Source organism: Daphnia pulicaria, chromosome 11 (assembly GCF_021234035.1).
Source record: "Daphnia pulicaria isolate SC F1-1A chromosome 11, SC_F0-13Bv2, whole genome shotgun sequence".
Taxonomy (NCBI): Eukaryota; Metazoa; Arthropoda; class Branchiopoda; order Diplostraca; family Daphniidae; genus Daphnia; species Daphnia pulicaria.
The window spans coordinates 3,273,260-3,295,836 of record NC_060923.1 but is presented as its reverse complement, the minus strand read 5'-3'; the positions used below and the strand labels follow the sequence as shown (position 1 = coordinate 3,295,836).

The following is a 22,577-nucleotide window of genomic DNA, read 5'->3' as shown; positions in this document are numbered from 1 at the left end:
ATTATTTAAAAGAGACGATTGCGTTGCGTTACTTTGTCATTTCTGGAAATTGATTAGACGGATTTAACGACGGGAGAATCGATGACTTATTCTAAACTGGCGGATGCAATTGATCGAGTCTACAATTCGCTTCGTCGAAGAGGATTGAAACCCAAAGACGTCGTAGGACTTATAGGAGCCAATCACATCGAAATGCCGATTGTTTACTTTGCCGTGTGGAAAGCGTGCGGAAGTTGTTCCGCAATGGACGTTGGTTTACTAGTCGGTATATTACAACACGCTGATTAGACAATTCACAGTTAATTAATTAATCACTATTAAATTATTTTTCGTAAAGAACAAATTCGGAGTAGAATGATTGAAACAAAGTGCCCGTTCATCATGACCGATGAACCGAGGGCCGACAAGGTTTTGCAAGCCGTCCAGGGCTTGAATATTCAGGTGTTTGTCTTTGGCCAGGCGGAAGGTTGCATCCCGATTGCGCAACTATTCGAACCCCAGCAAGAAAAATTTGAACACGGTTTGTTAAATAATCAATTCCATAATTTAAAAACAAAAAAGAATTCTTTTGTCATTTGTTTTTGGATAAAAATTGTAGATGAATTCGAGTTCGACGTGCTTGCTCCGGCATGGTTCACTTATTCCAGCGGTACCACAGGCATCCCCAAAGGCATCGTGCACACGCACTACTCGCTGAGCCCCTATTTGCGACCGCCCGATGACAAGTGAGTCGTAAACTATTTCATAAAACTGCCTTTTTAACAAAGGCAATTATTAAAAAGGCGAATTTATTTTGTGTGCCGAGAGCAGGAATAAGAAGATGGAATTGGCGGGGCAAACGTTTATGTTCACCGGTTCAATGATGCACGGCTCTGGTTTGTTTTACTCCATGAGAGCCACGGCCGAACACGCCACTGCCTTCACCTTCACTGTACCGACATTGGAAGGCCTTCTTCAAGGAATTGATACGATTAAAGTAAGAATATGAAAAAAGAGGTCAATCTATCTGTCACAATCTATACATGTCCATTTCTATCATCAAAATAATTCAATAGCCCACACGGATCAATATTTTCCCACATGAAATGGCTGGCATATGTCTTCACAAGGAAACGAATAGATATGATCTTAGCAGTGTTGACACCATAGTCTATTGCGGTAGCACAGCCTTGTCGACATTTGAACGTCAAATATTTGAGATTATGCCGAATCTCCAGAAACTGATCAGCGTAACAATTCGTCTTGCTATTAATTTTATAGATCTCTGTAATTCTATTCAAATTACTCATTACTTTTTGCAGATGTACGGCATGTCGGAGACTATGTTACTAACTCTAGATAGAGCACCGATATCAGCTGTAAAGCTCGACAGAGAAGAAATCATTAAAAGTAATACCGCGACCTTTTAGTAAGTTTAACGGAAACCCTTAACGTATGTTACAAATTTCACTTTGCAGGTCACAAAATTGGTTCCTCGGGTCAGATTTTCCCCTTCGCCAAAATTAGGGTACTATAGTGAGCAATAAATGTTTCTACTCGTCCTAAATTCTAATAATGAAATCGATGTGAAATCAAACAGATTATTGATTCAAACACCGGTGAGAAACTGGGACCAGGCGGAGTCGGCGAAGTAGTTGCCAATACGCCGTTCCTCATGAGAGGATATCTCAATCAGCCGACGGTAAGAAACTGCGAATAACCGCCATCGAAAAGTTGTCAATGAAATGAATTTTCTCTAGGAAGTCATTGATGGGTGGTTCAACACCGGAGATCAAGGCTATTACGACACCGACGGTGACCTCTTTGTTATCGGACGCTACAAGGAAATGATCAAATATCAAGCGAGAAAGGTCAACCCCCCCTCCTGTCTTTCTATATATAAAATCATTTAAAGTGCAAGCAATATAAAACTGTCTGGAACAAATTCAATGTTGCAGGTAGCTCCGAGCAACATTGAAACGCAATTGATGACTCATCCAGCCGTAAAAGACGTGGCCGTGGTTGGATTGCCTCACGATATCGACGGGGAACATCCGCTGGCTTATGTAGTCATCAAAACTAACCAAGAGGGTCGACCGCTTGCCAACCCACAGGAATTAATCGACTTTACAAACGGTCTGAAAACGGAATTATTTCATACGACTAGTAGCTAGCTTTTCTTTTTAAAACGAATGAATTGAATTATAATCAGAAAAAGTCGTCGATGACGAACGATTGAGAGGAGGTGTCCGCTTCATCGAGAGCATTCCGCGCAACAAGCTGGGCAAAATCCTGAGACACCACCTCGTCGCAAAGCTGCAAAGTGAATTGAACGGCGCCATTTAAATTTCCATAGAAGAAAATGGATACCATAAATAAAACTGTTCACAGTCAGCCATTAAACAACAGTATTCTCTGATTTGCAAATGCCGTGGTAACATTTTATTATAGCAATCAGGAAGAGTTTGGAAAGAAAAAGCCCCGAAATTGTGGTAGTAGCCAAATGTATACGATCGACCGTGCGCCAGCAACATTTTCTAAATGATTGATCAACCACACGCGGCTGGAAATAAAACAATAGCATAAAATATATAAAACAATTACGCATGGATGATTCTCGGCACTTTTTTCTTTTATTCCTTTTCACGAACTTTTTTTATCAGACGATAAAAAAATGTATACATTTTACGCCGCCATACAACAGCCCATCTGTGGCGTGGAATACAAGAAAATGTCGGTGTAACGAGTTTGCTCGAGTTCAACGACCGGAAGAGTTTTTTTTTTCGGATCGTGTTTGGCCGGTTCTCGACAACATCGACATCAGCCAAAGTTATTTAGTTTGTCCAACATTTTCGGGAAAAAAAAACAAATAAAATAAACAAACAACAACTGTGAACTTGGTTTTTCTTAGCCTTGAGACGCTCTTCGACACGGTTCTCACAGACATTCGTCTGGTTACTTACAAAGGCAACGTTTCAAATCAATGAGGCGAGTGCTTTTCAAATGTATAATCATTTCCTCTTCTTCTAGCTTTGAATTTTCTTGACTCGTCGCCCTCCTTCCGGATGGCCATCACCACGCAGTGAATTCATTTCGTGTCTTCTCGCTCAGGTGCCTCTCAGACATAAAACGCGCTTGACTGCACACTCGCATGACTATTATTCAACACCCCTCTTATATAAATATCTACCGAAAATCATGTGTTGGCAAGAGACGCAACTAAATGGAACTTTCGTGTGAACAGCCATCCCAAAAGTCGAAAAGTTTAGAAAATCATAAATAAATAAATGGGAATTATAAAAAAGAAAAAAAAAACTTGAGTCCCGTCAAGTTATGCTAAGTGATCACTAAATTAGCAAAAAAAGCTTACACGGTGAAAAACCAGCGAGCTTAGGGAGCGCATTAAAAAAGCTTGGCCTTAAGCCATTATAAACACGAAAGAGTTTTTAGCTTCTTTTTTGTTTTCGTTTTTAGCCCACCGTGAAGTCGAATGCAGTAGGCTAGTCGCTAGTCATTTCGAATTCCGTGTGGTCCGCGGTTCCCAATAAGGCGGACCCGTCAAATTTCACGTAGCCATCCTCGACGAAAGATAACGACGGCGGTGGTAATTAATTATTATTGGCCCTAAATCAATTATGAAACACTTGTAAAGTCTAAAGTCGCAACTAAAACGAAAGGCACTTGGCTAATAGTGAATGTAACGACGGAATAAATATATGGCTAAATTTAATCTCGCTAGATGACACTGTTGATCGTTATGTAATGTAAATAAATAAGAGACCTGACAGGTTACGAACGATCGTTGTTCGCCCACAAATTTCACATTTCGGTTTTTGAATCGCTCTAATATAGTTGTAGTGTGCTAAAATGAGTTTCTTCAAATTCTTGTACTTGTCAGCAATTGATTTCGGAATCCAGTGGAGTCTTTGGGGGTTGGCAAGTTGGTTAAAAACCGAAAAATTCTACGATTTGGCAGGTATTAAAAATAAAATAATACGTGGCACTTACTCCTTGCAGTGTTTTAACGACGTTTACATCTCTTGTAGGCTCGTCGACGTTTGCTTTGCTGGCATTTGTGGGTTACCAGAAGTACTCCAATGGTCATCCTCGTGCCAAAATTCAAACAGCAGCTATCCTTGTCTGGGCAGTTCGGTGAGCACGTCTTATTCCCTAATCATTTACAAATTTTTTTATCAAGTTTCTTTGCCACAAAAAACAGGTTGGGATTCTACTTGTTTTCCCGAGTACTTAAGCAGGGACATGACAGACGATTCAAAGATGCCAAAGAAGACCCATCAGTCTTTTTTGTTTACTGGACTCTACAAGGTATTTTTATGCTATAACTTTTTTAAAAATTCAACCAACCTTGTATTCTAAATTAAATTTCAGGTGTTTGGGTGATTGTCACTTTGCTTCCGTCACTGATGATGGTGATGCAGAGAAAACAACCTTCCCTCAGTGCCATCGATTGGCTGGGCTGGACCATGTGGGCAGTTGGTTTTGCCACTGAAGTTGTGGCAGATTACCAAAAGAGTCAATTTCGCAGCGATCCAGCCAACGCCGGAAAATTCATCAACACTGGCCTCTGGAGTGTTTCTCGCCATCCCAATTACTTTGGTGAAATTCTCCTCTGGTTTGGTCTCTTCATTAGTGCCTCTTCAACCTTCACCGAATGGTGGTAATGAACTATCATCTATTTCCATTAAAGTCAAATTAATGTTTGTTTTCTCTTTTTCAAAACAGGGAATATCTTACCATTTTAAGCCCCATGTTCCTCAGTTACCTCATCACACAAATGTCTGGCATTCCGCCATTGGAGAAGTACGGATTGCACAAATGGGGCACCACTCCAGAATACCGTGCCTACCTCAAAAACACCCCAGTGTTGGTGCCATATCTCTATACTTAAATCATTTTTCTAACAATTCCCATTACACATATTGGTCGATCAACTTTGTTTAAAGAAAATATTTTTTTTGTTTCCACTCTTTTGATCAATATATTGATTTAAACAATTGTCATTTCCATGCCACACCAAAAGATACACACGGATGTCGGATGAACAGATGAGACGAAATGAAACCAACTAGCATAGACACTTGTTACATTACAAATATTGAAAAGAAAAAAAAAACTCCACAATTAAAAATGATTAAGGGGGGATTGAATCACACAAAATTTCATTCGTTAAATCTGAACATTTTTTAAATAGCAAGACGTTGGCAGGACACTATAACAGCTCATGGCAATTCTTTTTAAATATTTCTGTACATTATTTCTAAAAAAACAAACAAACAAAGGAACTGGTTATCATAATAATAATAATTCATTTTTTTTTATTCTTTAAAAAGAAAAATTGTCCAATCAAACAATCAAAATGACAACACCGGCTTCACAGTCGTCGATGACTTGGAACTGTTATCCCTCAAATTCTCAACTTCTTTTTCTCTTTTGAAATGAAAAATAATTTGGGTTTTCATACCAGACTCGAGGAACTGATTGTTCCCGGTGGGAAGTGAGATTGCTCATGGTCTGGAACGGCAAACCTGACCCGAGGGTAGGCCACCACCCCATTGTTGGCATTGCCATTTTGATGGTGGTGATAATAGCCGTTGGACGAAGAAGAGCCGTTGGTCATGGCCGGCAACGTCTGGGCCAAATCGCGGGCGAAATGCGACTGGAAATGTTCCATCCGACGGGTCGATCGAGGGCTGATCGTGTCGATGGCCGTCGTGTCGCCTTCCGTCGACTCGGCCGGCCCTGGATAAATAACCAGCAAACAGTTTGATTTTTCCAGATGTTAATCTTTTTAGACGAAATCAAAATTTTGATTTTCGTATACCTGACAGGGACGGAGACGGCCCTTGGGAACTTTCTCCGGGCCTTGTACTGTAGCCGGAATCGTTGTGTCGATCTTGATCGTCTTGATAAACTCTCAGATCGTGATGGCCGGCGAAATGGCGGGCGTAGAGAACCGGATCGATAATGACGCCCAGCAAATTGTTGGCCGGCGAATGATCCGGCTGGATGATTCCGCCATTGCCTCCGCCGCCTCCGGCGTGATGATGAATGTCCACCACGGTGGTAGTTGTGGCCGTCATTCCATTAAACAATTTCGTCGTCGTCGACTCTGTCCCCGACGATCCGGTCGTCGTGTCCAGGTGGTAGCGCGGCAAGGGCAAATTGCGGTAAGTCAGGATCCCGGAACCGTTAGCAACTCCTCCTCCGCTCGGTTGGTGGTGGTGCGGAGGAGGCCCAGCAGACGACGCGGTTAATCCGTACGACGGCAGCGGTTTCGTAATGGACGCCGGATAATCGTAGTTCTCGTACCTTTACAATCGTTCCATCAACCGGATCCAATTGCAAACAACAACAACAACAACAACCCCAAAAAAGTTTCAGAAAAACGAATCATGACGTAATTGCATTTTAATGACTCATTAATACCTGGAATCGGAGAGCATGGAAGCTTTCTCCGAACTGATGATGGCCGGAGGTGGAAGGATTAAATCTTCGTCTTCCGATTCTTCCGATTCTTCTTCCTCTTCATCTTCTTCTTCTTCTTCTTCCTCCTCTTCTTCTTCTTCCTCTTCCGCATCTTCGATGATTCCGTGGCCGTTGAAGCCGTTGACGTGATTCCGGCGCTCGTAGTGCTCGACAATGGCGTCCAGTTCCAGCTGCTCCTGGATCCTGGTCAATGCCAGACGATTCTTGAGTGCCTGGAGGGCTTGCTGCTTGTTGTTGGCCGTCTCCTGCTGGCCGGAATCCAGTCCCAGCCTGTCCATCGTGTACTGGACTTCGTGGCCCGTCTCGATCGGCGGTTGAGATGACTGGATGATTTGATATTCATCCACTCCGGATGTTGTTCCAGGTGCGGATTTCTTGTTCTTCTTGGTCGAAGGTTTGTTCATCTTTTGATTGTTGTTCCAGGGATGTTGGTGGACGTCGGCCGTCTCGTCCGAGTCGCGGTGGGAATGCGACGTCGTCGAATTATTGCTGACCAGTTCCAGGCAGTTGGGCAGCGGCGGAGTGGCGTGGCCCGGATCGTCGATGACGATGCTGTTGCGCACCCGCTGCAATCCGGCGGCGCTGCTCTCCAGTCCCAGACTGTCCACCGTCCGCTGGAGTCCCTGCAGCTGCTGCTGGGTGTTGCGCTCCAGCCCGTCGATCTTGGCGTCCAGCCTCAGATGAGCCGAATCCAGCCGGTGCAGGATTTCCTGCTTGTCTTTGGCCAGTCGGCACTCCAATCGGTGGAGGACCGGGCCGCAGTAGCAGGTCGGCACGCCCACCGGACCCTTTTGAATCTTGCCGGACAGATCGAGAAAGTATTGCTCGCCTTTCTTCAACGGCTTGTCCGGCAGGGCGTTCAATTTCTTGTGGAGCATTTTGGCCAATTCCGGATTGTCGTGGCATCCGTACGGCGAGTTGACGACCAGTCCGTTGACCATTTTGCCGGCCGACTCGCTGCTGGGCGATCCGTGTTTCTCTTTCCTCTGTAAAAAAAAAAAAGATCGTAAAAAATGATCGATGATCGAAAAATGATCGAAATGATCGAAATTTCCAGAAAAATTTCGATCGATCAATTGAGAACCCCCAAAAAACAAATGACGGGCCGATTATATCAAACAAAATTTTATTTGAGATCCAGCCCCGTTAAAAGTTGATCGTGATACGCGTGAGCGTGTATAGATCGTTCCGGTGTGTGCTAATGCATCCGGTTCACTCCCCCGCCCGCCCACCCAACCGAGTCACACACACACACACACAACCGAAAAAATAAAGAAAAATAAAACAAAGAAAAGAAAAGAATAATAATATTTTATGATGATGGGGCTGGATGATGATTATCTTTTATGATTGTGCGTACCCTTTTCCTTTCTTTGGGCTTGGCCGAGTTGCTCCGACTTCCGTCCTTGCTGGAGGCGGTGGCGCTGTCCGTCTTGACCCTCTTGGATTTCGTCGACTTGGAGGCGCTGCCGTTTTTACTCCGGTCGTGAGCGTGAGCCGATGAAGAGCCGCGGGCGGCCCCACCGTGGTGGAGGCTTCCGGCCCCGGAGACCTTAGCCGATTTCAGGAGCATGCCGACAATCTCGTGGAATTCCTTCCGGCGGGCGATATCCACGGCGTACTCCCCTTGCTGCATAGAGAGATGGACACAAAATGCAATTGTTATTTCATTCATTCATTCATTCATCAAATTGTTTTTTGATTTGTCTATATACCTTGTTTTTGACGTTGGTGGAACAGCCGGCGGCGATGAGGATCCGAGTCAACTTGCGACGGCCCATGGCGGCGGCGATGTGCAGGGCCGTGTCTCCGTTCTGGTTTTTTGGACCCGACGAATTGATTCATTTCAATTAAGAAATTGGGACGATTTAAAAAAAAAATTTTAAAATGTCAAAATTAGAATTATTAAAATTTTGAAATTAAAATTTGAAAATTAAAATTGAAAATAAAAAAAATTTACCTTGTTCTGCTCGGAGACGTTGCACTGGGCGCTGACCAGGATGCGCATGACTCCCGCGTGACCGTAGCGACCGCTCGTGTGCAACGGCGTGTCGCCATACTAGTCGGTCCAACAAATAAAAGATCAAATTGATTACATATCGATTGTTTTTTGAGAAATGGAATGGTGAATGAATAGTGAATAAAATTACGTGATTTTTGGCGTCGGGATTGGCGTCGGCCCAGAGGAGGACGCGACACGTTTCGTTGTGGCCGTTCTGGCAGCAGAGGTGGAGCGGCGTGAAGCCGGCCCGGTTGACGGCGTTGACGTTGGCCTTTTGTTGAGTCAGGATCGTCACCGTCTGCGAGTAGCCCCGCCAGGCCGCCTCGTGCAACGCGCTGTTGCCGTGCTGTTCATTATTATAAACAAAAATTAAAATCATTTTTATTTTTTTCAAAATTATTCATTCAAAACGGCGTTATTTCGACTCAAAATGGCGCCGGGAGTATATAGTATATAGGAACTATTTAGCAAACCACCAAAAAATGAGGTCGGTCTATTTCAAAAGAATAAAAGAAAAGAAAAGAAGAATGGAGTGCAACAGCTGTGGAAAAAAAGAAATAATAATCATTTCCTAGCGGGGTCGTGAGAGAGAGATATACTCGGGTTTGATTGTACAATAATAATAAAAAAAGGCGCGAGAGAGAATCTAGCGCGTGAATAAAAGAATAAAGATCATCATCATCATCATCATCACTGACGCCCTTTTGAATATCATTTCTCCCCGCACTGGTTGGCTATGTAGTAGTATTATATAATACGCAAGAGATATATATTCTAGGGATTTTGATACATTTTGGGATTTATCCGCACACACAGAGAGAAACAAAAGAATTTTCTCTCAGCAGAGCGGAACTTTTAATTTTTTAGCGGAGAAAATTGTTTTTTCTTCTTTTTAATAATTTTCCCACGTCCATTTCCGTATCGAAATCAAATGATTTTCTTATTTTCTTCTGTTGGCATTTATCACTGTACACACAGGAGAGAGAGAACAACCGCAACAACAACAACAACGTGATGGATGATGCGTAGAAAATTAGAATGTGTCGCCCCATCGAAATCTCCAATGATAGTCACACACGTACAACAACATCGACGATGATAATTCAAAAAATTCGGGAAAATTGAAAAAAAAATCGAACGGACGTTACGAATCGAGCGAGAGACAACCGTCAAATCGGTGATGGCGTCATACTATACGGGGATTATATATTGGAATAAAGGAATCTTATTACCATATCTTTTTTTGTCGATTGTTGTTATTATTTTGGGGATTTCTATTTATTTATTTATTTATTATCTATATAAACACAACGTACCAGCGCGTCTTGGTGGTTGACGTCAGCTCCGTGTTTGAGGAGTTGGTGGACGATATCGACGTGGCCTTCGGCCGCGGCCCGTTGCAGAGGAGTGGCCGACGCCTGTAATCAAAAATAAAACCCCCCCAAAAAAAGAAGAGATGAGCATTTGACTTTTTTGAACGCCATTATCATCATTCGATATGAAAGAAAACAAAAATCAATCGATTATATCCAGGCACCATCCCTTTTTTTAAAAATCCATGTAATAGGCGACGTGGAGATATATTAGCCAATCATGTTCTATGCATACAACAACAACAAGAGCTCGGCTGAAGTGGAAAATTGTAATTTTCCAAATGGTTATTATATATATAGACGGACGAACGCTATATCACTATAATAGCCGACGATGAAATCATATAGCTTTGCCTATTCACATTATAAGAACGTGGATCAAAATAACCAAAACTGCACACACATGGTATAGTTGTTATTATAGCCCCCACAACAACAACTAACGGCAATCAAAAAATCGTGGGGCGGAGTCGATAAGATCTAACAAAAAAACCCGCCGACATCTAAAACATTTGAGCGTTCGGGACACACCCAACAAAACAAAACAAAAAACAAAATTCATTTTTTTTACGGAAGTTGAGGGTTGAAAAAAAAATCTCATCGATCAGAGAGAGTGCATAGTCTGGTATGTACAGACTTTCACTTTGTCTAGTACCGTATTATGTGCAGAGGGGGAAGACTGTGAAAATCGGCTGGTAAATTATATGCACATGGATATAGGTAGGGATTCAGGTCACGTCAGACACAGCTGACAGTGCGAGGATCCCGAGTATATATTTTGTATATTGAAACTATGCTATTGAAGTTCTACCGACTGGAAATTATTATCGAAGCCGTTTAAAAAGTTGATCCTTTCTACGACAGAACTGGGAAAAAGAATTTTGTGGTGATGGGGTGGGGAAGAACATTGTCGATATTGGCTGGCTTCCGCCTATACATATCCCTGCTGGAAAAAATATGAGATTTATTCCATTTATTTTAAATGCGGGATAGGATAAAGAGGAAATCAAGTTAAAGGTAAAACACCCCCCAAAAAAAATTTGATTTGATAAATTATTCCCTTTTTTTCTATACCTTCTGTGCTCCTCTCCATCCATCACCCAGGTATATAATATTTAAATGTACACACACGCATCTATATAGGAGGGGAGAAAAAGATAATATGTATACTGTACACACCCCACCAAAACTATAGATATTTCCCAACTATATAACTGTTTTTTTTTTTTTTTTTTATCCTGTGGCCGGAATCGTCCGGAAGAAATTCCAAAAAATCAAAAACCTAAAAAGTGACGTATACTATAAAAACCACACAATCATATAACGGGCTGGAGGCGCTCTGTGGCACTGCTGATGATCATCATCATAGATTTGATGCTGATGCCTTGCATATGTATTCAAATGCACATCCGTTGGTTGGGCCACAAGAAGAAGAAACGTGATGATGGATGCGGTCCCCGTCAGCATCATCTTCCGTCTATCCATTTGGCTTGTATACGGACGGACTCGCAGGTACGGTACAAAACGGGACTGGGAAGAACAAATTCCATATTCCATTCATATTCTCCAGTCTCTCTTTCAACTTGTTTTTCTTATTCGGTGATGGGGGATGATGATGACCGTTAAATAAAAGATGAGAGACAGAGATGTGCTGTGTGTGTGTGTCGTGTTATCCGGCTGTTGCGCGCCGTTTTAACCGAGTGGAGAAGAGAGAGAGAGAAAAAGATGGAAATGGATGGACAGCGGATGATGGCTGGCCAACCGGCGTGTGCCGCCGCCGTTGATGCGCTCGACACGCGAGAAAGACGAGAGGCTTTTTCTTGTTTCAAAGTTATATCGGGAAAAATAGAAAACTTGTCGTCATCAAATAATCTAACCGGTAGCGAAAAAAACAACCAAACACAATTGATGTAACACTATCCGAATGGATGGCTTCCGGTAGCAAAAGTCCTTCTGCATATACGGATCAAAAAATCAACCATTTGACAAATATTATAAGTAGACAACTATACCAGAGGCTACTAGTACTTATCTCGAAATATTTATCTGAAATTCGATACACCTATGAGCCGGATTATTTGAACGGATAAGTGTCACATTATTTTGGTAATTCCACGGTATTACTATAAGAAGAATGGATGAGTGTGTGTTTAATAAGTCAGGGCGTGGTAGTCTGGGGCACGTCTGTGGGATTTCTCACAGTCAACCCCAAAATGTTTAGTTCAGTCCTTCAAGATTTTCACACCATTATTATTTATTCGTCGTCAAAATCTAAAGAGATGGGCGACACCATTTTATGTTTTCGCGCGCGAGTGTGACGATCGCCATTTTTAAAAATATTTGACCGCAGTCAAACAATTTCAAACATAAAAATGGCGAAGCTAAGCGAAGACGTGATGATGAGCGCATCGATCAAGAAACGAAAATTATAAAGCCTTGGCATTTTGCGGTTTTGTTTTTAATTCTAATTCTATTTCTTTTTTAAAAAATACACGGAAGGTGATCTACAAAAGGGGCGGGCTTTTTGAAAAAAATTAGACAAATTTAAATTTTTTGGAGAGCCGATATCCTGCGGCGGTTTGTGTGTGTGTGAGCTGTTGGCGGCGACATCACAAAACGCTGCGGCCCCGTATAGTTTTTCACGACAGAGCAGAGCTCACAGTGCCGAATCATATTTACACGAACACGTCTCGAGGAGAGAAAGAAAGAAGAAAAGGCGAGAGATTATTAGAGAAACACCAGGAGGAGGCGGAGTCGGTGGGGGAGGAGTCGAGGTCGTGAACTCTTCCCGCCGCAAGTTTAAAAAAATAAAAACCCAAAAAAGATAAAAAGAAGAAAAGAAAAGAAGAAAAAACACTTTGAAACACGACACCCCGGCGCAAAAATAATAAAAATTTAAACAAAAAAAATGAAATTTCTGTTATTATTTAAGAATTACGGTGAAATATAAGAATTTCGTGTTCGTCAAATTTTTGTAGACGTGTGGAAATCAAACGGCTACGCGGGGGGAATATACATAATGAAAATCAATCACTTTGTGTCGATTTAGCAATTGGCTATGTATAGAAATCGGCTGCTGCTGCGTGATCAGCGTGCAACAACAGCAAGACAATCAGGTTTGTTGCGCTGATCACCGGCCAATCAAAAGAGATTCTCAGCAGGGGGGAGTCTCATCACCAACAGCAGCCGCAGCCGACCGTCAGAGCTGCTCCACCACCAAGAGAGATTGAAAAGTAGACGAAGAAAGTTGTATATACACCAAAAGGAAAATATTTATAATCGTGATGGATTATAGCTGCGATGGATAGAAGAGTCTAACGTGATAATGACCGAGTCTATTCTTTTATCAAGAAAAAACTTGATTCTCCTTTCATCTGCTGCGCTAATACAGCTGCTGGCGGCTACTATACCACCGTCTTCCATTGTTGTTGTTGTTGTTGTACCCGGGGATTTGTCCATCATGTTTTAGACCGAGAGAAAAAAGAAGAAGAAGACCGGAAACGTTTTCATCCAAGAGCTCACGCGCAGCTCTTTTCGGTACCTCATCAACCAACTCTTGAAAAGGAGATTCAAAATTTAGCGCCTCGGTGAAACAGATGTGTGAATAAATGACTCTCAGGCGAGCAACAACAACACCAACAACAGGGAGAGAGAAAATTCTGTTTTTGGGTGATGGCGTAATAGCTCGTCTTTATATTTTTCTCTCTTGCAACTTTTTTTGGTATAGAGAAAAAGAAAAAACCTTTTAACCTTTGGAGAGAAAACAACAAAAGGGACACACACCAGGGCCGGATGAGAGACTCACGCCAAAAGAATAGACACACAACAGAACAGAACCAAAAGGAGAGAGAGAGACTATTTAGGATGGCCTATTACAACATCTCTTGTGTGTGTGATGATATTCCACGCCACAGACACAAAAGAAAGTCTCTCTCCGCCACCAACAACAACCAACCCAACCGAAACCCAACCGAAAAAAAAACTTAAAAGCGCGGCGGATAGGTTCAATCATTATTAGACGGTCGGAGAGAGAGAGGATGGGCGCCCAGCAGCGTGATGATGAGAGCCACACGATCCCGAAGCTTGCGGTTCAATTGTGTGTGAAGAAAATGAAATAAAATTAGGAACAAACAAATTCCCATTTACCCCCCCAAAAAAAAAAAATAATTCCGGAAGAGAATTATTTTCAAAATAAAAATGGCGCCAATTTAATTTTTCTTACTAGAGCGGATCGATATGATGACCGTGTCGTTGGTGCTGGACTAACCGATGGATGTCCCGTTTCACATATTTATATATTTGCTCCGCCCGTCTGAGTTTCGAAAAAAACTAACGACGCGCATCCATCTCTTTTCCCAGCCGACTTTTGGCTGTATATAGTCCCAATCTTATTTAGAATAAATGTTGTACATACCCCCCGTGTCTATAGCTGCTGGGTCCGAGAACGGCGGATAAAAAATAATACAATCTCATAAATCCCGTGCAACTGTCTCAACTTTGTCTTCTTCTTCTTTCTTAGATATTATAAATAAATAAACAACCGTATCATCATCACGCGGGAGCGGTTACCACCATCATCATCATCATCAAACCGGAAACTTTTTCTCTTCAAGTCGGTGCAGCGGACAGTTTTTCGTTCCCAGCAGAATCACCGCTGATATATATTTCGTGTATGGAACCACACGGGTATAGTGGGGATGATATTGTATTTATTCACGGTACTTGTCTCTTCTTCCCTAGTCCGTTTTTCTATTTTTTCGGGAATTTGGGTTGGACGGGCCAGCCGTTTTTCATGACTTCACACAACTTTTTTAATGACCGAAAAAATTGACAGAGAGAAGAGAGACACACTGTGTGGGAAAAACGGACGCCGTCATCATCATCATCATCATCATCATCATCCAAAAAGCTCTCGACTAATCATTACGCATGTTTCGTTCAAAAAATGGCGGGTCGCCACACACACCACCACCACCACCCAAAAATTTAAAATAAAATAAAATGTTTGGCGGCGCGTTTTTTTTTGAAAATAAACGTTTTCCCGCGTTTTGACAAAATTACCTGCGGTGGTTATAAATATCTCTGCTAACCCCTTTTCTTTTTTTAAATAATACTTGGAAGAAAAAGAAACCACGCCCCTTAACCCAGTGCGGGGTCATTACGACACGCCATCGATAGATGATGAAAAAGACCATCTCTCTCCCATCTCTTTCCCGAAACTTTTCTTCTTTCATCTTTATTCCACCCTCACAACAACAAACAACAAAGAAGAGAAGAGAGACCACCCCTTAAGAGATGTAATCAGGACTGTTGGGGTATAGGTATTGTTGGTTGTATGGACGTTATTATTATATTAGACCGTATATGCTGTTCATCTCTTTTACACACAACTAGACAGAGAATAAGGGATAAAGGGGGGAAATGATGAAATATAGCTGTACCGTTAGAGAGGACTCAAACTGGGACCCTGAAAAAGGACCACCCATTCGAGTTCAGATTTGTGTAGACGATATACAGACAAGAAAGAAACAAGTTAACAAAAGTAAAAATATTTTTACCTATGAAAAATGAAAGGATCTAATATGCAACATCATCCCTTTTTCTTCCCATCCCCTTTTCCTATTTCACGACAAAATAAACATGGAACAAATATTTGGTTTAGAAATATAACTCGCCGTTTCTTTAGATTATTCTAGAGTGTGTATCACGCATCAAATAAAAGGGTTAGACATTTCGTGAATTGCCTTCCGGCCATCACTGATGATGCCTCTACAAGTTCGTTCGTTTTTTTTTTACCTTCTTTCAAACGTTATTATACGCACACACACATCTCGGAAATGATTGTAGACACAGATGGGCGCTGTACACAACATATAGTATACCAGCCAGCCAGCCAGACAGTCAGCCAGCCACTGCCTGAATCCACAATCAAATTCTGAAACGATGGATGGGGGGGTAAAAAGAAACAAGAAAAAAGTAGGACACTACTACGTGAAAAATAAATAAAGGTTGCGGCTGCTTACGGTCACGCGGCTTCCCATCCGGCGGGAGAAAGAAAAAAAAAATGTTTTCTCAATGATTGGAAACAAAAGAGATTCTCTACTGAATATGTGTGAGATATATGCTAATGATCCAACAGACCCCCCCCCCCCCCCAAAAAAAAAAAAATATGTTTTACACTAATTTTTGCGCAACGAAAAAAAAAGGATATTTTAAAAATAAATCAAATAATTATTTAATAAATGCGCAATTTTCCGTGTTAATCTTTTTGAATAAATCAGCTGGAAGAAAAATAAATAAATAATAATTTAAAAGAAAAAAGGGGCCGTGTTTTTTTCGACGTGTGTGTTCAACGATAATAACCGGACAAGAGTGGCTGACTATAGCTGTGTGGGTACTATCCTAGCTCCTTTTAGACGGAGCGCGGCTGGGAAAATGTAATAAGAGCGCGCGTGTTTCAAATCGTCGTAAAACGCTTCACTTCTTATTTTTTTTCAAAGAAAAAAACAAAAATTTTTTTTTAGTGAGAGAAGGGGGGAGGGGAAAAGACATATAAGAAGAAACACATACGCGTGCCGTTCAACCGGAAAGAGGTGGTAACAAAACTAAAAAAAGATAAAAATAAAAAAATAAATTTTTGTTTTTTTTTCTTCTATTGTTCTCTCGTGTGTGTGCGTGAGTCAACGCTGTGCACGCGGAAATTCCTTTCGGTTTTTTTTGTTTTTTTCCTCTTTGCCCTTGCGTCTTCTTTTTAAAAAAATGTGGCGGGAACACGCCATTCGATTCGAATTTGTTATTTTTTCAAATCTAAAAAATGATGTCCGTGGTATAGCACAGATACACTTGTTGTAAACATTTTCTAATTCTTTTTTCAAAAAAAAATGTTTAGGGTTGGAAAAATAAAGAAAAACAATTCGAAATTCCTGGAGCGCAAAAGCTCCAGGACGAACGGGCCCGGCGCGAGCGTATCGAATCGACTTTGACCGTGTTTAGTTTGATTATACACACTTTATTTTTTTTGTAAGGCTATTATACACATTCCCACCCTTGGCTCCGCCCCTTTTCTCTCTTCCTCAGGAATGAGGAAAAAGTCACTTTCCCATTTTTAAAAGGGCCGGAGAAACATTTTTTAAATGGACAACTGCTGGCTTTTGTCGGGTTTGTATAACTCACCAATTCAGCGGCTCGAGCGTCGAGTCCGGCCGCTAGGAGCGAAGCGGCCGTCTCCGGTCCGTTGCTGGTGACACCCAAGACGCGGCTACCACCACCGCCATTTACAATTCCCACCTGTGTGAAAGAAAAGATAAATAAACAAAGAAGAAGGAAATGAAAATATATTCTAACGGAACTTTGTCTTTTTTTCGCTATAGACGTTAAATAATGGCGACCGCCGGACCGAAAACTGTAATAGGAGCTGGCATCCTATAATACTATATATCTCTACACTTTTGCGGTTTCTTTTTTGTCTTCCGTTCAACTCGCACACGTGCCGTTATAACATTGACGAGAGTTATTTCGATTCGCTTGCCCGCCAGATTTGAAATTGGGGGGAAAAACAAAATTTGAAAAATTCAACCCCAAATGATTTTCTAATTTTGTTTTCAAAATGAATCCCCTATACTTTGAGAAAAGTGTAACAACAACATTGTTGCATTGGGTTTTTCCCCTGTAGAGAAGTCCTGCATTACGGTTAAATAGGGCCGCTGGTTGTCGGCACATGCAACAACTGTAGTTGTTGTTGCCCCCCAGTTGCTTTTTAAATTTGCCGCTCTGCTATTAAGGGCCTCGGAATAAGAAAAGTCGCCCTCCTTTGTGCATTTCTTCGGAGAAAAATAAAGGGGATAGAAGGAGAAGCTGAAATATCTGGCGGCCAAATGGGTTATATAAGAAACACACGCCACGGTGTGTAGTATAGTAGACAGACCCTAGTAGACGGTATAATCATCCAAAGGGTTGCCTATACATTTTTCTACGACAGGACAAAAGCCGCGATGAAACACGTTCCAACCCCTTTGGGGTTTGAATTTAATTCATTTCTAATCCCATTTGGGATTTACATCATTCAAATTTATTTTGTTTTTCATGTACCTCTCGTTGTTCTCGTTGAGTCTGTTGTTGTTGTTGTTGTTGCTGCGTCGGCTGGCGACCCAATCCGGCCACGAGTCGGAATTTACGCATCTCCTCTTGATTGGTGATAAGTGCCGGAGGTTTCTCTTCCGCCAACGGGGGCAATCACTTCCGCACCACACATCACTGTCGCACACTCACGCGCGGACAAACAGTATCGGAACCTTATAATTCAAAAAGAGACAAAAAATGAATTAATAAAACGGAAACAACTGAAATATTGTAGTTGAGTCGGTTAATTGTATCAAACGTTTCCTCGTCTAGGGGATTTGTACGGTTGTCTGTTATTACGTCATCCAGTCCAGACATATAGAAAACAATATGCAAAGACGCCCCTTAAATATCGACGGCGTCGCGACGCGGCTTCCCTATATCGATGACGTACGGAAAGAAATATTATAGGGTTACGAGCCCCAACAAAATATAGGGCGGGAATTTGAAAAAGAAAAAAGAAAACTTTGAACTGCCCAAAAATTTTAAAAAGAAATATAACCAAATTTTTTTCCCGTTGATTGATGGAACGCATATGGGACAACAGCCGGTAAAATGAATATTTACAAAAGCGCACGTGGCCTTATTCGACGTGTGTCTAGAATTTTATTTCATTTTTCCTTGGAGGAAATCATAAATGTAGGGGAAAAACATTCAAAAATTGTCCTGGTTATTTATTTTTTTTTTTTTTCTTTCCCCCCTAAAAATAAAAATTCGGGATATAGGGAAACTCGTGATTTGTCCCCCGGGCACATTTGATATATTTTTATTTAAAAAAAGAAAAAGTGCGGCAATCGTGAAAACGTGAAACCCTCTTTTGTTTTTAATGACTGCGCTAATGCACCGGCGCCGGTTGCCATCTAATATAATACAAACAATAAATTCTGATTCTTTGCTGTATTATCCTTTCAACTCTATAGCTTATTTTTTATGACGATCAAAAAGTATAGTAGACTTGTACGATGATGAACTTACAATTTCTTTTTTTTTACCATGAAATATTTCCGGTACACGCCAACACACTTACAAGTATAGTTGGTCGGTTTCGGACTAGTTGGCTAATGCGTTCGTTTTTTTTTACAAATATAACTCATGCCGCGCTATGATGCCTGGAAAAAATTGTGTAATGTTCCATTTCTTCTCTTTTTTTCACGATGGATGGAGGAGCCGCAAAGTTAAAAAAAAGTTTCGTTTCGGCCACTTTTGAGCTCTGCTGGCCACAACAACGACGCAACAACAACATAAAAGGACGTAAAAACGGGGGAGACAACAACAACGGTCATCCGCAGGTTGGCCAAGGGGAAAAAAACAAAAAAGTTATAAAATAAAATAAAATAAAAAAATGGTAGACGCGCAAACAAACCGTGAAATCATTTATATTATTACAGTCGGAGAAGAAAAACTACCAGCCAATTCGTCTTTTTCAAAAGTTTCCGGACTTTTTCCTATTTTCTTTATATATTTCCTTCGGTTGTTGCACAAAAATGTCGTATAATAATAACGTGTGTTGTGTGTGTATTTATTTGTATTTATACCTATCAATAACAATATTCTTTTGAGCCACAAAAGGGCCAGGCATATTTATCTATTATTGGAAAGCTTTTATAAAAGGGGGGAGAATAGTATAAGAAAATCGACGGGATAAATGGTGGCCATTGAAACTTTATTTTTCTGTTCAGCTCTGGGGAAAAAAATAAAAAAACAAACCGTTTTGTTTTCTCGTCAGTACACTGTGACGCAAGTGGGGAAGTTTCAAAAATGACGCCCAGAATTTTTCTAAGGAAGATTATACGCAAGTTAGTCGGAAAGAATAGACAAATAATAAGTTTTGCTGGCCATTATTTCGTCCCCGATAGACAAAAAGGTGAAGTTCGTTTTTGGCCTCTCGGAATGTTTTTCCCATTCCATTGGAGAGAAGAAATTTCAGTGTCGACAGACGAAACAAAAGAGGCGAAAAAATGTGTCGATTTGAGACGACCAAAACGAGAGAAAGAGGAGACGAAATGGCCAACAACAACAACAGCCGAAGAAGAGAAACAACCGAAAAAAAAGTTGTTGTTTGATGATTTGTGCCACAGCTTTAGCTCAGCTAGAAATTTTGGTGTTGTTCGGTTGTTTCGGGACGACGCGCGCGTCGGGGTATGACGTCAATCGTCTACCGTCACGAAAAGGAGCGGGTTGATTATGTTTCCCTATTCTTTTGTTTCCCACTTTTTTTTTGTTTCTATTCGCCTGATTACCCAATCGTTCAACCCACGCCCAAATGAACAACAACCTTGTTGTTGTTGTTCGTTCGTTTTCCCTCCTCACAAAATAACTGACTGGCTCTTTCAACACGGTTGACTGAATCAAAATTAATTTTTCTAATCTTTTTTTCCACCCAAAAATAAAAAGCGCCAAAATTCAAAAAATTTAAAAGAATTTTTTAAAAAATAATTTTTAACGGGCCCTGGTTGGAGAAGATAACAAAAATTCTTTCACGCGTTCAATCTTATATAACGGAGATTGGGAAGAAGAAAAAAAGAACGACCGCAAACATAATTTTTTTGCTCGTAAAAAAGTGTTGAGTTAATGAAACACTCTCTCGGTCTGGCTATAGCTCCGGCCCTGATCGCCGGTTTTGAAATGAAAACAACAAGAACAACAACCAACAACACCAAAAAAATCTCAAAGTTTGTTGTGTTGATTTGTTTTCCTTTCCCGAATTTCATTTCTATATTAAATGATCATTGCATAGGAGAGAGGAGGAGGGTGGTCCGATCGAAATAGATCAAAAAAGCATTTAAGATCCATCCATCATCTGAAGAGGTGCACACACACACACATGTATAAAAAAATTAGGCTAATAACGTCGGCCTGGGTGTGCTGGCCAGTCCGTCCGTCTGTTTGAAAATAAAATAAAAAACAATGCCCAGCAAACAGTTGCTCTAATATTGAAAATAATTGGTGGCCAAAGAGAAAAAAAGAAACGAACGAACGAACGAACGGACGGAGATGATGAAGATGATGAAGCTCACAAACCTCCCATCAAGTAGTCAAGTTGCATCAGGGCAAAGAAGATGCTGGCTTTTTTTAATAGTACGCCACGTTAGATATAATGAAACATTACACACACGGGAACCAGTTCTCTTTCTCTCAGCTAGCTCTATTAAAAACCCCCAAGTTGGTTTAGTTGATGTGTGAGAGAGAGGGGAAATACACTTTGGCGCTAATAATTTCATCGCTATTTCGTGAGCGAGGTGTTGAAGGGATTCTTCTTCATCTTCTCCATCGCCTTATACGTCACAGCACAGAACAAAAAGAAAGAAAAAAAGGATTATCATTTCTTTTTTGGCCGACCGAGAAAATCCCTGCACACATATTTTTATTTAAGACACTATCTCATCCCGTTATACCGTGCGTCGTATAATTCGATTTCACAAATTTTTTTACAAAAATAAAATAAAATAAAGAAAATAAAATTTTGAAAAAACAAAAATTCGTCCCAAAAACTTGAAAGTCCAGTTCCCCCCTGCTCATTTCCAAGAATGTTAACTTATAATAAGAGCTTAGCTAGCTAGCTAGCTAGAGAGAGAAACAAAACTGGAAGAAGAATGTCGAACGAGTTCTTGGCGTCAAGTTATCTCTTGTAAAAATTCAAAAGAAAAACCCCCAAAAAAGTAAAATTATATCCGTATGGGGGAAAGAAATATATAAGAAAAAAGTTAACTACCACACACACACACAGCATATGTGTGTTTTTGAAAAGAAAAGTTTGTTCTTTCTATTTTTTATTTTATTTTTTCGAGGATAAATGATTTGCCATTTGTCTCAATGTCAACGCAAAGTGAAAGGGGGGGACCCACTATCACGACGACCGCTGTCTCTCATGTCTTGGCTCTAGGGCCTATAATGGACGATTATACAAGGATATCATTATATTATTATTATTATTACGCGTACGGTATATATTCAGAAGAAGTGAAAAGAGAGACCCGTCACGTCGAAAAAAATAATTCTTTGAGATCTAAAAGACTCAAATGTCAAATGGAACTTTTTCGTTGGCGTTGTTTCTTTCTCTCCAGTGAACGAAAAGAAACGGCCAGCTGACTTGACGGGCATTCACGCGTGCAAAGGTATAAGTCTACCGCCGACATATTCCAAACACTTATTCTAAATAAATTTCAATTGAATTGAAAAAACTTACCAGTCTTCTGGAAAATGTAATCAAACATACACACACACAGCACAGCACAATCGCACTCGATATGGTAACGAAAAAATACCGAAATTTTGTCGAACAAATAAAATGCTGGGCGTCCTTCGCTGTCTCGAAAAAAAAAAACCCGAGTTGTTGCAACAACAAACACACACAACAACCTTCAACCACCACACCACTAAAACAGCACACACACACGATCACCTCCTGGAATCCAACTAATCAAAGGTAATCCGTTTACCAAATCAAACACAAATTTCCACACGAGGCCTGAAGTTATCCAAAATGATCAAAACGAACGAACGAACGTGAACAACCACAACAACCGAAAATAAAAATAAAAAATTCTCAAAAAACGATCCGATAGAGACCGTGTCCGACGGGCAACTGAGCCCAGAGT

The 22,577-nt window shown here is 40.9% G+C and overlaps 4 protein-coding genes across 4 annotated transcripts in view; 2 read left to right on the top strand and 2 right to left on the bottom strand.

Annotated features, from left to right (window-relative positions):
* Positions 1-2,833, top strand: part of LOC124315240 (4-coumarate--CoA ligase-like 7) — a 3,184-nt gene extending 351 nt beyond the window's left edge. The window contains exons 2-12 of the mRNA XM_046780774.1: positions 58-265; positions 338-520; positions 599-725; positions 811-976; positions 1,056-1,229; positions 1,302-1,389; positions 1,458-1,507; positions 1,580-1,681; positions 1,740-1,850; positions 1,938-2,115; positions 2,192-2,833. Of these exons, the coding sequence (XP_046636730.1) occupies positions 58-265; positions 338-520; positions 599-725; positions 811-976; positions 1,056-1,229; positions 1,302-1,389; positions 1,458-1,507; positions 1,580-1,681; positions 1,740-1,850; positions 1,938-2,115; positions 2,192-2,325 (1,521 nt within the window). The 3' untranslated portion in view covers positions 2,326-2,833. The remainder of the gene's footprint in view (positions 1-57; positions 266-337; positions 521-598; positions 726-810; positions 977-1,055; positions 1,230-1,301; positions 1,390-1,457; positions 1,508-1,579; positions 1,682-1,739; positions 1,851-1,937; positions 2,116-2,191) is intronic.
* The window catches only part of LOC124315317, an 11,543-nt gene extending 7,468 nt beyond the window's left edge, over positions 1-4,075 (bottom strand). The window contains exon 1 of the mRNA XM_046780913.1: positions 3,988-4,075. The gene's annotated coding sequence lies outside the window, so the exon portion shown is untranslated. The remainder of the gene's footprint in view (positions 1-3,987) is intronic.
* On the top strand, positions 3,738-4,995 carry LOC124315551. Its single transcript, XM_046781306.1, has 5 exons — positions 3,738-3,955; positions 4,026-4,131; positions 4,199-4,305; positions 4,369-4,657; positions 4,723-4,995. The coding sequence occupies exons 1-5, from the start codon at positions 3,847-3,849 to the stop codon at positions 4,886-4,888; spliced, it is 777 nt and encodes a 258-aa protein (XP_046637262.1). The 5' UTR covers positions 3,738-3,846; the 3' UTR covers positions 4,889-4,995.
* LOC124315139 (ankycorbin-like) lies at positions 4,965-22,577 on the bottom strand. The gene is made up of 11 exons (XM_046780588.1): positions 22,166-22,577; positions 17,950-18,152; positions 17,035-17,148; positions 9,805-9,906; positions 8,637-8,834; positions 8,447-8,545; positions 8,202-8,300; positions 7,847-8,116; positions 6,427-7,472; positions 5,822-6,309; positions 4,965-5,739 (listed from the first exon to the last, which is right to left on the bottom strand). The coding sequence occupies exons 2-11, from the start codon at positions 18,037-18,039 to the stop codon at positions 5,456-5,458; spliced, it is 2,790 nt and encodes a 929-aa protein (XP_046636544.1). The 5' UTR covers positions 18,040-18,152; positions 22,166-22,577; the 3' UTR covers positions 4,965-5,455.